This window comes from Physella acuta, unplaced genomic scaffold (genome assembly GCF_028476545.2).
Source record: "Physella acuta isolate Inbredline_101_S28 unplaced genomic scaffold, ASM2847654v3 ptg001166l, whole genome shotgun sequence".
Lineage (NCBI taxonomy): Eukaryota > Metazoa > Mollusca > Gastropoda > Physidae > Physella > Physella acuta.
Window position 1 is genome coordinate 153,049 of NW_026732683.1, and position 16,936 is coordinate 169,984.

Below are 16,936 nucleotides of genomic sequence, written 5' to 3' on the forward strand. Positions count from 1 at the left end.
TTTGTGGTAGATGATGATTTCTAGTATTTGCAAGGATTGGGTGATAAAGAGAGTGGACTGAATCTGTGAATTGTGGACGGCTATAGACGGTTGATTGTGTACATATGTAAATGTTCTCTTCCCCCCCCCCCTCCCCACCCCCCCCCCCCCCCCACCCCACACTACTGACTGTTGCCTTAGGATCCTCCAATTGTCTCCCAGCTGTCGTGATACAGTTGTCTTTGGGTAGGGTTAACATAGAAACAACGTGTAACACAGTTGTCTTTGGGTAGCGTTAACATAGAAACAACGTGTAACACAGTTTTTTCCTTTGACTTTCAGACTCGAGCCAAAGAGAAAGAACGAGAGCTACAGAGAACATTCGCTGAGAAAGAAAGACAGTTGCAAGAAACACAACTTTCAGTTGCTAAAAAATTGGGTGAAGCTGAGCAGCAGATTACCTCCCTTCACAGTGGTAAGCCCATGTAGATTGTGGTCCTTCAAAGAGCCTAAATAGTTTTTGTGAAACAGAAGTCAAAATCTCCTTTTAGCCAGTGTATTTGGCTACATTGTGATTGTAATGTATTGGGCCATCTTTAGAATGTTTTGGTTGCAATAAGGTATTAGCCACCATGCTATTGTACGGTATTTGGCCATCATGTGATTGTAAGGCATCAGCCACCATGTGAATGTAAGGTATTTGGCCATCACATGATTGTATGGAATCTGACCATCACATGATTGTAAGATATTTTACAATCACAAGATTTTAAGGTATTTGACCATTGCATTATTGTAAAATATTTGGCCATCACGTGATTGTATGGAATCTGACCATCAACATGATTGTAAGATATTTTACAATTACAAGATTTTAAGGTATTTGACCATTGCATTATTGTAAAATATTTGGCCATCACTTGATTGTAAGGTATTTGGCCATCACTTGATTGTAAGGTATTTGGCCATCACATGATTGTACGGTATTTGGCCATCTCGTGATTGTAAGGTATTTGGCCATCACGTGATTGTAAGGTATTTGGCCATCACGTGATTGTGTTTATCCCACACTTTATTTAAGTACGGTATCAAAGATTGTTTTTGAGAAGGGAGACAATCTATGTACGTTATCAAAGATTGTTTTTGAGAAGGGAGACAATCTATGTACGGTATCAAAGATTGTTTTTGAGAAGGGAGACAATCTATGTGCCGATGTCAACAACATCCCCCTGGATGTCATTCAAGTCTATAGGCCTGACACAGGCCCGGCCATGACAATTAATATTACTCTAAGGTGCTGGCTGGTGACAAGACAAGAACTAATTTATTTCTTGCTCGTTGGGGGAGGGAGGGGGGATTGCTAAATATGAAAGTAGTTGAAGAATGTAAGCTACAACTGGATGCTGTTGTAAATTATTCACACATTTTGGTGAAAATGGTTTTGTCTGTTTGCCTGATGGGTTAAAACGGGGTTTTAAATAAAGATGCGTGCCCTACAGTAGACCTGCAGCAGAGTATACTTGTATACCTAAAACTAGTATCCTAGTCTACCTAAAACTCTGTAAGGGGGTCCCAAATGGCTCAGGCTTACAGTAACGATACTAGCCATACCATACCCTTACTAGGGCCTGTGGTTTAACATGTACTGTAGATGTGTTTGATGAAAACTAAACACGGTACCAGCGCTTATTTCAGACATGTTTTCTTCTGGAGGGATACTAGTAAATATGTTCTTTCTAAAATTTATTACGTTTGTCATTGCGCCCCCCCCCCCTCCTGCACTCACACGAAAAGATGCCTGAAAAAAAAACTCTGCATGCTACAGTTACTGTGTGTTTATGTGCTTGGTACCAGCAGTCTTTGTCTTTTATTCCTCAGCTCTGGAAACTGCCCAGTCGGAATTGTTTGAAATCAAGGCCAAATATGACGAGGCAACATCAGCAAAGTGAGTACCCCCTGGCACCATTCATGCCTGGTCCCTTGTCTTGGTGCACATAAGTCAAACAGTTGCTTGACCTGGTTGTACTAGTCTTTTGTGTCGTTTGTTGCTGTGTCCCTCGTTGCTGTGTCCCTCTCTCTTATGTTATGAGTAGGCCTACCTATTTCATTATGTGGCGTGTTGCTGTTTGTATATATGGCATAGACGCTAGGTGTGATGTTCAACCTAGGGTGTGTTGATATGGAATTACTTATGTAGTATGTATTAAAACGTCCCTTTGTGGAGGAGATAATTAAGAGAACAGATGTCCTAAGCTGCCCTCTATTAGAGGTAATTATGAGGACAGCCTTCCTTATATATGTTGTTATGGTAAGGTTTTTTGTTGTTGTTTTTTTGGAGGGGATAGTTCAAAGATCATAGGTCCTCAGTTGTCCTCTTTAGTAGGACAGCCTCCCTAAGATATGATCTTGTTAAGGTAACCACTTGTTGGCAGTGATGAGGACAAAGTCCTAAGTTGTCCTCTTTAGTAGGACAGTCTCCCTAAGATATGATCTTGTTAAGGTAACCACTTGTTGGCAGTGATGAGGACAAGGTCCTAAGACGTCACTGAGGTAGCCGGAGGACGTAGGACAAGGTGTTCTATTATGGGGGGGGGGGGGGGGACGGACGTAGGACAAGGTGTTCTATTATGGAGGTAGCGGGCCGTTCTCTTGGAGAGGTGACAGGTGGGAGGTATCGAGAGGTGAAAAGTGACAGGGGCCACAAATCACCCCCAGATTTACACGGACAGACTAATGAATGCTCTCCCCGCATCCACTCAACCACAAAACGAGACAATTGCATTACCCCTGCCGTTTATTTATTGAAATTACCATAAATTATATGTAACTTTTTTTTTTAAAGTGTCACATGATATGGTAGTGTCCTAAATAGGGGGGAGAAATTCTTTCACGCCCCCCCCCCCTTCCCCCCTCCCCCGGGCCGTTCTCGTGTGACGTTAAAAACATTTTAATCTCGGTAAAACACAAGTCAGCACAAGTGATCTACCTGCTGACAAGCCACCTCGTGCTGTTAGCTCCCATGGCTCTTGCTGGACATGGACACGTTCTCCACTGTCAACCTTCGCTAGAAATAAACGGGTTGGGCGATACCGGTTACCGCTCGCAGAGATGTTTTCGATACCGATTATCGCGCATACGAAAGGTATAATTATATTAACGGAAAAGGGGAGTAAAATACGAAACCTAAGTCTATTACGATATCGACTATCACAAACATCCGCCATTTTAGTTGATATTCGTCACATGTATGAGCTGACGTCACAGTTCGTCTGCCGTGAAATAACTCAAAGCTTCAACATCCTGCAATGCCCAAACTCGGTGACACGGGTCGCCCATCAAACCACTCGACCAATCCTTTGTTGAACTATATCACGTGATCCGCTGTAACGTCACACGTTTCGGAGTCTGCTTCTAAATATGTCACTGAAAGGTTAAGGCCGCGTTTACCCCAGCAGTTAATTTGCAATAACCAATCATTACAAGATATCGCCGACAATAATGGCGGGATAATTAACTCGATGATTGAATCCAATTTGCGCTGGATCGCGCCATCGTTGCCGGGCGCGCACACGGGCAGCTATTGCCGTGATGTCGTTTGTTGAACACGATTGGATTGCCGGTACCGATCGGCTCCGGCTGGCCGGTACTAGGGTAACGGTGGTTAACCAGCTCTATTCCGGCGTCTTGGTGTCTAGCCGGCCGGCTTCAGACCCGACATGCCGGAGCGCCTACTCTGCCATCCGGTCCGCCTTCTGATCCGACTTGCCGGGCCGCCCTCTCTTCCATCTTGCCGGGGCGCCCTCTCTTCCATCTTGCCGGGGCGCCCTCTCGTCCATCTTGTCGGGGCGCCCTCTCGTCCATCTTACCGGGGCGCCCTCTCTTCCATCTTGCCGGGGCGCCCTCTCGTCCATCTTACCGGGGCGCCCTCTCTTCCATCTTGCCGGGGCGCCCTCTCTTCCATCTTGCCGGGGCGCCCTTTCGTCCATCTTGCCGGGGCGCCCTTACGTCCGTAAGGCCGCCTTCACATCCGCACAGCCTACCACATAACTCTAATGTTCTAACAACGTAATGTCCTCCAACAACTTTTTTTTTTAAAATGTTGATGTTTTGTCAGAATTAATACCCCCCCCCCCCCCACCACCACCACCCCATTCTCCATTCGCATAGTATGGTAGATAAAACCCCAGGAATATATTTGCTGAATTTCAACAGGTATCGAGGAAAACATTACCTTTCTTTCCCCCGTCTTACCTCCATCTTAATTACTTAAATTAATCACAGAGAAGCTTAGCTGAGATTTTCTTCTTCCCCCCCCCCCTCCCCCTTTCCAATCCCCCCTCCCACTTTTTTTGTCTCTCCTTGGGCACCGCTGTAAGCCCGCTGGTACAAATATATGCATCTTGTCAACTTTCTCTCAGCGGGCCATTAACTTTCTTCTCCCTGTGTCTCCTTGGAAGATAATCAAATCCCTTACATATGTAACCAGCACCCCTTACCTCCCCATCCCCCATCTCCTCTCCCTCCCTCCCTCCCCCTAGCAGTGTTGATTAATTACAGTGACATTGGCATGACTGGTGGTGATTATAAATAGATCTGAAGGGAGACAATGAGTAGTGTTCACATGTCACTCCGCCCAAATCAAGCCATCATTCCTCCATAATTCCCTCCCCTCTTGCACCTAGAGCTCACAACACGCCACAGTGCGGGGCTTGTTTTTCTCTTTCCCCGGGTTATCCCGGGACCGTCCACTTATCCCCCCTTGTCCACCACCAACTTTATTGTCTTCCAACCCTCGGCTTCATTTGGTATTCTTGTCACAGTCTGCCCTGGCTAGCTAAGAAATTATCAATCAACATAAATCAACATTAATTATTCCCCACATCCCCCCCCCCCCTCACTTCTTTACCTGTGTGGCTCAAATTGTTATACCTGTGGAATTGTTCAAAGTCAGTGAAATATTGATATCAATCTCCATCCCTGACATATCAAAATTGTAACGTTTTACTTGAGTAGACTTAACTTACAAAGATGTGTAAGAATTGGGTGACTTTTTAATAATCTTTCAAATTTTTAAAAAGATTGCATATGTTTTACAATTTTAATAATTGATTTACAAAATAATGTATTCATTTTTGTTGCAAAGAAACAATAATAAGAAAACAATAAATAAAAATGTGGTTGTTTTTTTTTTCTAGAAAATTGACATTGTAATATAACACTGGCAATTTTCATGCAGCAGAACTTTTTGCCTAGTAAATGTTTCCTTGTATTACGTTTATAAATGTATGTCATAAGACTGTCATTTGTACCTTGAATGACCATACTAAATGTCATGTCACCTCACTTGTCATGTTTCCTCTGTCACCTTTACTAAATGTCATCTTTTACTTAATATCATCTGTTCCTTGTAACACCTTACTAGATGTCATCTGTTACTTTAACATTACCTTACTAGAGTACATTTGTTTCCTACATCATGTAATTAGATGACATGTAAGGTAACACTGTTACCAGATGACATGTCATGGTATCACATGACCTGATGCCATCTGTGGTTTTCTTGTGTTGAAGTTTGTCATTCCTTGATGTCATGGCATAAAAAAAAAAAGATCTCCTGAGTGGCAGTGATTGTATGAATCTGATGGATTGAATGTCCACAGAATGCTCCATTGTCTGGTCTGCTCCATGTTGTAGGGAGATGAAAGCACCATTAAAAGAGCATTATTTATTCATATTTGTCAATCCCACTCTTTCTCCCAGGTCTGATGAGATGGAGATGGTAATGGCTGATCTGGATAGGGCTAATGAGGTTAGTAGGTCAGAAGATTAATTTCCACAGTGTTTCCTAATAGATTTCCCTCCTGGTGTATCCCAGCTCCATTCTTGGGTAGATTTAAAGATTTTTGTCTTGAATAATGTAGGTGGTTGGTGGGAAGCGGTGTGCATACGTGAGAACCTGTTGGTATTGAGGTGTTGAACTGTTTTTTGTTGTTGCAGAGAGCTGCTAATGCAGAGAGACAAGCTGAGCGCTTAAAGCAGCAGCTTGCCCAGATAGAAAGCTACAGCCAGCACGCGGAGCTGGTCAGGTCACAGCACAGCTCCGACCCCGACCAGGCCATGGACAGCTTCAAGAGGTCGTCACAGGAGGTGGAGCTGGCTGCCAAGGAGAAGGAAGTAAGTCAGGCGCTCTGCGGGTCAGACGCTGTGAGGGTCAGGCGCTGTGAGGGTCAGGCGCTCTGTGGGTCAGGCGCTGTGAGGGTCAGACGGTCACTGGCTGCTCTTGTGTGGCACTCGGTGGCTGCTCTTCAAATGTAGTGCTACAATCATGGGCTTATCTAGTGCTGTACCCCTGGGCCTATCTAGTGCTATACCCCTGGGCCTATCTAGTGGTATACCCCTGGGCTTATCTAGTGTTACAATCATGGGCTTATCTAGTGCTACAATCATGGGCCTATCTAGTGCTACAATCATCGGCCTATCTAGTGCTACCATCATGGGCTTATCTAGTGCTACAATCATGGGCTTATCTAGTGCTATACCCCTGGGCTTATCTATTGTTACAATCAAGGGCTTATTTAGTGTTACACTCTTGGAATGGTTTATGTGATGCTATAGTCACTGTAGTCTAGTACTACAATCATGGGCTAATCTAGTGCTATACCCATGGGCTTATCTAGTGCTATACCCATGGGCTTATCTAGTGCTATACCCATGGGCTTATCTAGTGCTATACCCATGGGCTTATCTAGTGCTATACCCATGGGCTTATCTAGTGCTACAATCATGGGCTTATGTAGTGCTATACCCATGGGCTTATCTAGTGCTATACCCATGGGCTTATCTAGTGCTATACCCATGGGCTAATCTAGTGCTATACCCATAGGCTTATCTAGTGCTATACCCATGGGCTAATCTAGTGCTATACCCATAGGCTTATCTAGTGCTATACCCATGGGCTTATCTAGTGCTATACCCATGGGCTTATCTAGTGCTATACCCATAGGCTTATCTAGTGCTATACCCATGGGCTTATCTAGTGCTATACCCATGGGCTTATCTAGTGCTTGAATCATGGACTAGCACTGCAATTATTGATCCATTAAGCAGTGATCCTCCAATTAATGGGCGTGTCTAGTGTTATACTTTAGGGGCTGGCTAATACTAAAATGATTGACATCCTTACTTACAATTATAGGCTTGCCATAATATTTAGTCACTGGCTCGTGTAGGTTTAATTTAAGTTGAGTTATTTTTAGATGTTACGTGTGGGCATTGCAGTAAAAGCTCAATGTAATTAGGTCTGTGTGTTTATCCTGTGATTGTTTTAATTGATTAACTCATGGGTTTATTCATTAGATGTAGAAATGATAAAACAATAGATCGTTGTAGCTTTGAATGAATGAACACTGATTAGTTGCTTCTCTCAGCATCTTTGAAAATATTTACTTTAGGTGAGACTGGAGGCTCTCCTTATTTTTTCTTCCAATTTCAATCAGTTAGCTAATGAAGTGTCATAGATTGGTTCAAGAAGTCGTGAATGATTAATGAAGCTATTAACGAACAAATCAATATGTTGAAATTAATAGCTTTGCTGCCTTGGATGAGGTGGATGGTGCTTCTAAAGTTTGACGTGGAAAAAAATAATGTTTTAGTGGATTTCATAGCGTGATTTTCCTGTCAGCGATTGGTTTCCAATATTGCATTTCCCAGCCCAGCTGTGACTTAAGGGATCTATGGCTTTTGTTATTGATTACTTTTATTGATCTGCAACACATTATTGGTTGTATCTGTAGGTTTGTTTTCCTTTTTTGTGGGGTCAGGGTGAGCTTGTATGTTGCTCAATACTGTGTGAGTCAGAGAGGATTAGTGTTCTCTGTTGTATAGGTCTATTTTGTAGTAGATGAGTTGTCAACTTGGATCATTGTTCTATTGTTTCATATTTGTGAGATGATGATGAAGATCTTCATTCTCTTGATGTATTTTTGTGAGATTCAAAGAAGACCGTTGTTCTCTAGATGTACTTGCATGCGTGTGTGTAGGTGTGTGTGTGTGTGAGAAGTATGTACTGTAGTTCTGTAAATGTACCTGTGTGTATGTGCGCAATGTCATGTAGTTCTATAGATATACCTGCATGTATGTGTGTGTGTGTTATGTGTGATGTTATGTGGTTCTATAGATATTACTGTGTGTGTTATGTGTGATGTTATGTGGTTATGTATCTGTGTCCACAGATTGCACAGCTGGTGGAGGATGTCCAGAGACTGCAGGCCTCTCTCAACAAACTCAGGGAGTCAACGTCAGCCCAGGTCAGTCTTACTCACACACACACAACACTCATCAAACTTGGGTAGTCAACATCAGCCCAAGTCAGTCTTCTGTCTTACATACAAACACACACACACCACACCTCACTTACACACACGACACCTCACACATACACACACACCACACCTCATACACCACACACACACCACACTCAACAAACTCAGGGAGTCAACATCAGCCCAGGTCAGTCTTCTGTCTTACGCATCCACACCTCACAATACACACACACACACCACACCTCACACATACACACACACACCACACACAACAAACTCAACAATCCTGTTGTCTGACATACTGAAACTGTGTGTCCATTGTTTGCTGTTGAAGACTGAATCAGCCTTGTACTTCTGTACTATGTATAGTGCACTAGATTGAAAGTCAACACATGTTTACATTGTTCTGTACAATGTGTAATGGCCTAGTACTTTACTGAAAGTCAAATTTTATTTGCAGGTGGCTCGACTAGAGGAGGAGCTTACAACAAAAAATCTGGCATTCCGTGCTCTGGAGGAGAAACTGAGGACACAGGAGGATTACGAGGAGGTCAAGCGTGAGCTGAGGTATGGTCACTCAGTGGCTGCGAGGGAGGGGGTTACAGAGATATAATATTTGTTATTACCCTCACTGTATGTCATGATTTACGTCATGAGTGGAAGCCTCCCGTATACATTTATATAGAGAAAAGTGATGGAGACGTTTTATACAGAAAAGTGTACCTGTGGTTGCTGAATGTGTCTATACAGGGCCATAACTATAAAAATATTGTCCCTTGATTTCACTGTTAGTTTAGCAATCATATAGTCTAATATTGAAACAATATTTTTTCAGGGTACTGAAGTCTATAGAATTTGCCAACGCCTACTCATCTGATGGGGTTCCAGAAGAGAGCAAATCTCTGGAAGTCTTGCTGCTGGAGAAAAACAAAAGCTTACAGACAGAGAACACACACCTGAAGGTGGTCAACTCTGGCCTGACAGGTAAGTCTGGAACCTTTCAGTGTCGTCTGTCTGCTGTTGTCACTGTCATGTGCTCAATGAAGGCTCTACGTAGTGCTGGGTAGGAAAGTTTTTTAGGCGACATACACAAAACAAGGAAATCAGGTTCGTTTTAAGAAACATTGAAACAAATATCCTTGGCTAGGAAAGGCAATATCCTTACACCTGTTCACATTATCATCCTTTTCATCGCTGCCTCCTCATTCATCACGGGTGTTGTTGAGATCCATTTATCATTGAATTTTTCAACTATAGTCTTATTGATATGATTATTTACTTAAGTTGTTGTTTCCTTTTGACTTTTCTCGATGTTTGTTAACCATTGCCTTGATTTTTGTATTATCTATTTCATACTTTGAACATTAATAGGTTCATTTTTATGAATTGTTTTTTTTTTATAAAAGATTGTGTAAAATATTTTTTTTGGGATAAGATTTGACTGTAAAATAATTGATCACAAAATATTATTAATTTTATTTCATATTAATTTTGTTAATTTATGTCTCAATGATTTCCTATAATGTGGTGTTTAAAAAAATACGATGGTTAGGGTTTTTTTTTTTTTGGTGGTGTGAAGGGTGTAGTGGATGTTGAATGCCCCAGTAAAGGTGTAAAACGTCCATGAGTGAAGAACTAGCTAGGGGCCAGTTGGGCTGGGCAGTGTGCTGCATGCTACGGCGCACTGACCCCCCTCAGAATTGCTGTGTTGTTTCTATATTTTGGCTTTAACTCAATGTTATGTGTTTTGTATTTTTCTGCCGGCTGGTGAGAGCTGTAATTTCTGCATGAAAACTATCTTTCATATTCAAGTTATTTTCTCTTGTAAACAAAATAAATTTGTCAAAGACTATTTTGTATCAAATAATATATAACTTGACTGAGGCTAAGTGAAAGCTAGTAAATTGTGAGTGTTATGATCCCATAGAGTCAGGCTCTATCATGAACGTTTTACACCTTTTCTTGTTGCAGACAACACAACCACCCTACACCTCCCAACTACCACAACCAGCACCACCAAAAAGTATGAACGGTCTTCATCAATGATGTCTTCATCATCTTCATCCCAATCATCATTGCTACCGACAACAACCTCAGCAGCCGCCTCGCCCCCAACCAACCTGACCCTGGCTGTGTCGCCCACAAACTTGAGCAGATCCTCCCACATCGGACCATCCGACATGACGCCAGGCAGATCAGCCATGTCTGGTATGAGCCTACACGGCAGCTGTACCCCGCCGGTCGTCAGCGCAGCCACCATCAAACAGGAGGCTCCGTCACCTGCGTCTTCAACCCCCCGCGCCACACCCCAGCACGCTGCCTCCACCCCTGAGGCCTACGCCAGCATGTCAGGAGCTGACTCTGTCATGAACATGTACAGAATGCCCAGCACGCCCTCATCTGGTCGGCATTCACCCACAACAAACTGTAAACTGTCGCCTGATATCCCAACGCCATCGCAGACCCCCCATACCAACAGCATACCGCCTCAGTCGCCCATCGCCCTCCACTCGCACATTGACCCTCGGCATTTCGCACCCCCCATGTCACCATTCTATGGGTTCCCCGGCAGCCCCTTCCACCCGGCATTTCTACCACTCAACATGGTCAAATCCGAGGTGAACACATCATCCGGGGGGCTTGACACTGGATATGTAGCTAAAACTGTTAGAGAACTGCTTAGCATTCACAATATAGGGCAGCGACTTTTTGCTAAACATGTCCTTGGCTTGAGCCAAGGAACAGTCAGTGAACTACTCTCTAAGCCAAAGTCTTGGGACAAGCTGACAGAGAAGGGGAGAGAGTCCTACAGGAAGATGCACGCCTGGGCAACAGATGAGGCCAATATCATGGCGTTAAAAGCTATTTCACCAAAGAAAGGTAAATACAACTTTTTTTTTCTTCTAAATTTAAAAATATTTTTACAATTTTTTATTTTTTGTTTACATGACTTACTCTAATGAAGTTAAAACAAATTATTTTAGTAACTTTGCTAACTTATTTTGCATGCAATTTCCTAATTAAGCATAACTAAAAAAAACTATTTATTCAAGTTATATTAAACTGACCAAAAAAAAAGATGAAAGACTGGGTCAAGAAATTTCTGCCAATAATCATGTATTTTACCCACATTTCTCTCCACTAATGTTTTCCCCAATTATTTTTTTAAGCTCTTCATGTGACAAAGCTCTCCCCACATTCATTTTTTAAAGGTACCCAACCTCTGACCCCAAATAACTCCTACAAGGAAAAAGAAGACTCAGTTACAGAAGAACGTATTGCCAATATTCTCAACGAGGCTCAGGTAGCCATGCATATGAAGAAAAGTCTTGAACAGGTACTTACTACATACTTGCTGCACATACTGTTATAAATATGCTCAGTATAAATATATTAGTTATTGCCTGCAGTATATAGCTTTCCCAGAACCAAACTGTTCATAAGAGTTTAAATTTGTGTTTTCCTTAATATCTCTATATTATCGGTAAAAAGATGAATAGTTGTATAATAACAGTATGGGATTAATTCTGCCATGCTTTTTTTATCATAATGCTTTGATGAATTTAAGTGTATAAATCTAAAAAAATTAAAAATTGAGCTATATCTGTCTGGTTCTGGGGAAGTGATATGTTAACTTAAACTAAATGCTTGTCAGATTTAATATAAAAGAATCATGGGTAGATGAATGATGTTAAAAAATTCAGACAGAATCAATATGTTTTGTAGGGTTTTACTGCAATTGATACTGTGGGGTTAGGATTAAGTTCACGGAGTATTGATATTAGCTAAAATAAATACTTGTATTACATACTTTTTAATTAGTACTTTTTAATTATCTTTTAATTAGCTTAGGACAGTAGAAGAGATAAGATCAACTGTCTTTCTATTAACTGATTCTTGTTTTCTCTTTAACTGGCTGCCTTGCAGCAGCAGGTTGCCAATGCTGTTGTGTCCAGCATTTACCACCACGAGCTGTCCAAGATGGGCGGCGCCCCTCCTGGCCTCACCATGATGTCACCCACAATGCCCCCTTCCTCACTCTCGAATGGCCCGCACTACCCCCGCGAAGGCTCTAGAAAAATACGAGACCATGATTCGAGACATCATTCGTCCTCATCGTCGCAGGATGAAGCGGCCTCGGCCCAGGAAATGGTGGCTAGGATCTACCGCCAGGAACTGGAGAAGTTGAAGAGTGCAGCGGACGCAGCGGGGAACATTGCCGCCAGTGCCATGTATGCACAGGAACTAAGTCGCCTTAACACACCACAGAATATTTCATCATCATCATCCAGGCACCATCACTGCTCCCCTCCCACCCCTCCTGGCAGGGAGAGTCCAGAGCCATCACCTCTAGCTTTAGATTGTCGCTCCACACGGCCCAATGGCCTGAACCTTAAAACCGAGCCACCAGACAGCACGTCGGAGGAGACGGCATCTCAGGTAAACAACTACGGCGCCATCGACCTGAGCAAGCCCTCGTCTCAGTCTGGCTCCACCCCGGGCTCGTCGCCCAGCAGCGAGACGGGCAGACACGCTGGCAGTGCCTTTTTTCTCGTACGTCCTCGGGTCAACGGCCACGACTCTGACAGCAGCCCTTTGACCCCGACCCAGCAACAGCAGGGGTCAGCCGGCGGGCCACGCTACGGGTCGGTGCCGCCTGCAGAGTGTCTTTCCCCCTTGCAGCGCATGCAAAACATAGCAAACTCCTTGACCTCCCGTCCCAACGCGGGGATGCCAAACGCCAAGCCCTTGAGAGCCGTGCTCCCGCCCATCACCCAGGAGGAGTTTGACCGCTACGCTAACATGAACACGGACGAGCTGGTGAAGAAGGTGAAAGAGACCCTGTCCCAGTACTCCATCAGCCAGAGACTGTTTGGTGAGAGCGTCCTCGGCCTGTCCCAGGGCTCGGTCTCAGACCTCCTGGCCAGACCCAAACCATGGCACATGCTCACCCAGAAGGGAAGAGAACCTTTTATCAGGATGCAGATCTTTCTAGAAGATGCTGATTCCATCCCGAAGTTGGTGGCGTCCCAGTACCGCATCCCTCCAGACAAGTTGATGAGGTCCAGCTCCAGAGGATCTAATGAACCAGGTGGGTCACCCTGACATTTTTGTAGTCAACGTTTTTTTTTAGTTGCCAACTTTTGGGTGAACTCTGGGCTAGTTAGTTGCTGGGTTTTGTGCTCACTGGTACCTTAGCTTATTTTTTTTTTCTTTCATTCTTTGAGTCATCGCTAGGTTTAGTGCAGCTAGGCATTTCATCTTAGATTTAATCTCTATAAATCCAACTTGTTTTTTTTTTTCAATGCACTTCTAGAGTATGGTATGCTATTTACTAGTTTTGTTTTTTTTCTGTTGTTAGTGTTGTTGTTTTACTTAGCTCGCAGTTGGTCAGCAAGTCAAGAGTACCCTCTCGCTTGCCAGATCAAGTTATTTTTTAATGTAGATAGTAGATAGATTACTAAAAAGAAATGCTGAAATCTGGTGAACAGGTTTTTTTTTATGTTTGTAGTCTTTAACAGAGTAGATATAATCGATTTGGTGGTTACAGTCATTTTTTATCAACATAGAGTGCTCAGCTAAATTAAAAATAGTTTGTGCAAGGCGACTCCTCATACAAACGATGGAGCGGATTTTTTTTTTAAATGTTGTAATGAAAGTTAAATTTGACAAAAGTTTTTTTAGGGTTAATTAGGCTCATCTCTACTTTTGTCATAATTTTTTTCACTGCAGAATTTTCTCCCCATTTACAACCCAGTTTTTTTTTTTAGCTCCCCAAAATATTTTTTCATTCCTTCAAATTTAAACATTTTGTTTATTACTTTGAGTTGACCCATGCAGTAATAATTTTTTAGATATAAATATCTTAACGGGATAGTTTCATAACCACAGTTTGAAGATTATCGGCAGAATCAACTAGAGTTGCATGGTGCTTATGCCTTGATACACTTGCATATTAAACTTCACAAAATTTTTATTTCAACCTTTTTTTATAATTTTGTTCATTTTTAATTTATTTATTTTTTTGCTTAGATATTTGGATGAGATAAAACTGTAGTTGAATCCAAATTTTTTTTTTTTGATGATTCTGTATTAAACTGAATTCTAAATGGATGTGTCCAAGCATGGCTCAACTCATTGAATGTTTACCTCCCTTAGTTAGTGATTTGACATTGATGAGCCTCTTCTCCTTTAGTTTTCTTGTTTCCTCTCTTAGAGTCCCCTTGTGATCTGCCTGCTCCATCTCGTAGTCAGGGCAGCTCTCTGCCATCGCAGCAGCAACAAGCACCTCCTCCTCCTCTCCTAGCCTCACAGCCACCACCTCTCTCACTGGCCTTCTCCCACCCCTCACAGTGCTCCATAGCTTCCCCATCCTCCCCACCCTCATCTCAATCACCACCGTCATTGTCTACACCCCGGCACTACCCCCCACCACCTCCACCGCCCCCACCACCACACCCTCACTCCCTCCCCCACTCCCCAATCCTCCCATCCCCCACCACCCCTACATCAGCCGTGGGCCGTCTTGGGCCACTGCCCCTACTACCGCCCTCCCTCCCCCCTGGACTGGGCCCAGCAGGGCTACCCCACGACCATCTTCTCGCTGCCGACTCCGCCATGCTCCAGAGAGTCTGGGGCACATTTGCCTACCCCCCCTCTATGCTGGAAGTCATAGCCATGGCATCAGAAATAGACACCCTGTCCCTTACCTCAAAGGTGAAGGATGTTCTTCAGTTCCACAATCTGGGCCAGAAGCTGTTTGGGGAAGCTGTTCTAGGCCTCTCCCAAGGCTCTGTATCAGAGCTGCTCTCCAAACCCAAGCCTTGGCACATGCTAAGCATCAAAGGCCGCGAGCCTTTTATCAAAATGCACCTCTGGCTTGGCGACCCCCAGAACGTGGAGCACCTAAAACTCTATCAGACTCACATGAAAGGTAGGTGGTGTCTCGCTGGCGCTACCCAGATCCAGCTCGCTGCCTGCCCTACACCGCCATGTAACCCAGTGTACTCCTCCTGCCAGCCTCACCTCTCTGGTTGGCTTTGACTGCGCTCAGTTTGTGTGGCTGACCCGATGTTTAACCTCATCAGTTGTTTTTTTTAAAACATACCATAATATACAACATTTTTCCAGTTTGCTGTAATTTTATTTTCTGATTATCATCGTAGAAAAAATTAAAATAAAATAAGCCTCTGGTCATGCCACTACTGTCATTTCTATACTTAAAATATATCCAAGAAAATTCAGCTTCACCTCTTACTTTGGGTATAGAAAGAAAAACCTGTCCATATATGACAATGCTATCTATATGTAACTACTATTTATATATACTCAAGGCCAAACAGTGCCAGATCAGTTAACCATTAACTTGCCTTGAAGTCTTACCTTAACCATAGTAACACTGCTAATGATAGTCTTATGCCCAGGGTTAGCGCTGCTGTAGGACGGAGCTGATCAAGTCTGGTCTGGGACTTGCATGTAGACCCAGGCCAACTCGGCAGCTCTGTTTTACAGTACCACCTGTCAACTCTTTTAACAGCATTATGTTATTGTTTCATCTTTTTTGTACGTGCCTCTACCATCCCAGCATTGTGGTGCCACTAATAACTAAACCCATGTATCATAGCATAAGCCTACTGAAATAATAACGCAGTGGTAAACACGTTAGCTCCGTATTAGAATTGATATGCCACCTCTCAATGATGTGACCCATTGTGTTAGTTATTTTTTTTTTTTTTTCTTTTCTTTTTGCTCCCCTGAAGATCACAGCTGGCTCTCAAACTTCTTTGACTACACTGAACTTCTTAGTATGTTTTCATTTAATTTCTTGACGTTACTTGGTGCTCTTGTTTTTTTTTTATTGTTGCTGTTGCTTTTTTTTTTTTACAATATGTTGTCAGGTGTTGTTTACTGTCATGTTGTTGAGAGACATTTATCTCATCAGCAACATGGGGGGGAGTTGAGGGGGGGGGGTGAATCTTTTTTTCTTTCTTTGTAAAGTGTTTGTAAATCTGTTCTTTTTTTTCTATATATTTTATCCTGGGAAATAGACATATATTAGTGACATTTATTTCTACATATTTTTATCTTGGGAAAAACAAAATATATTAAGTGACATTTATTTTTTTATATTTTATCTTGGAGAAAAACAACATATTAGTGACATTTATTTCTACATATTTAATCTTGGGAAAACAACATATATTAGTGACATTTATTTCTACATATGTTATCTTGGGAAAAACAAAATAAAATAGTGACGATTGTGGCATAAAAAGTAGGTTATTTATAAGACAGAGTTAGCACTTGGTAAACTTTATGTTAGGAGAGTTGCTACAGTAAAAATGGTTATTGATAGGGTCAGATATCAAACAGAAAGCAGCTACTTTGTTTTACAACTTAGCAAAACAAATAAAGGCATAGGTTTATTTTTTTTAAAATATGAATTCTTATTACTATTAAACAGCAGGCTTAAATATGGAATCTAGTTACTGTTAAACTGTAGGTTTAAATATATAATCTAGTTGATATGAAGCAGCAGGCTACACTATGGAACCTATTAAACAGCAGGCTAAAATAACAAGCTTAACTGACTGTACTCTGCACCCTGTGTCTGGCATGTCTCTGCTCTATTGTAT

General features: G+C 42.5%; 1 protein-coding gene across 3 annotated transcripts in view; it reads left to right on the plus strand.

Annotated features, from left to right (window-relative positions):
- Positions 1-16,936, plus strand: part of LOC131956643 (homeobox protein cut-like 1) — a 110,183-nt gene that overhangs the window by 88,096 nt on the left and 5,151 nt on the right. For 2 of the 3 annotated variants that reach the window (XM_059321173.1, XM_059321175.1), the window contains 10 exons: positions 322-454; positions 1,858-1,924; positions 5,740-5,788; positions 5,977-6,153; positions 8,211-8,285; positions 8,761-8,867; positions 9,136-9,284; positions 10,272-11,180; positions 11,471-11,637; positions 12,228-13,392. In XM_059321173.1, coding sequence (XP_059177156.1) covers positions 322-454; positions 1,858-1,924; positions 5,740-5,788; positions 5,977-6,153; positions 8,211-8,285; positions 8,761-8,867; positions 9,136-9,284; positions 10,272-11,180; positions 11,471-11,637; positions 12,228-13,392 — 2,998 coding nt within the window. The remainder of the gene's footprint in view (positions 1-321; positions 455-1,857; positions 1,925-5,739; positions 5,789-5,976; positions 6,154-8,210; positions 8,286-8,760; positions 8,868-9,135; positions 9,285-10,271; positions 11,181-11,470; positions 11,638-12,227; positions 13,393-16,936) is intronic. The other variant, XM_059321174.1, reaches the window with a different exon arrangement.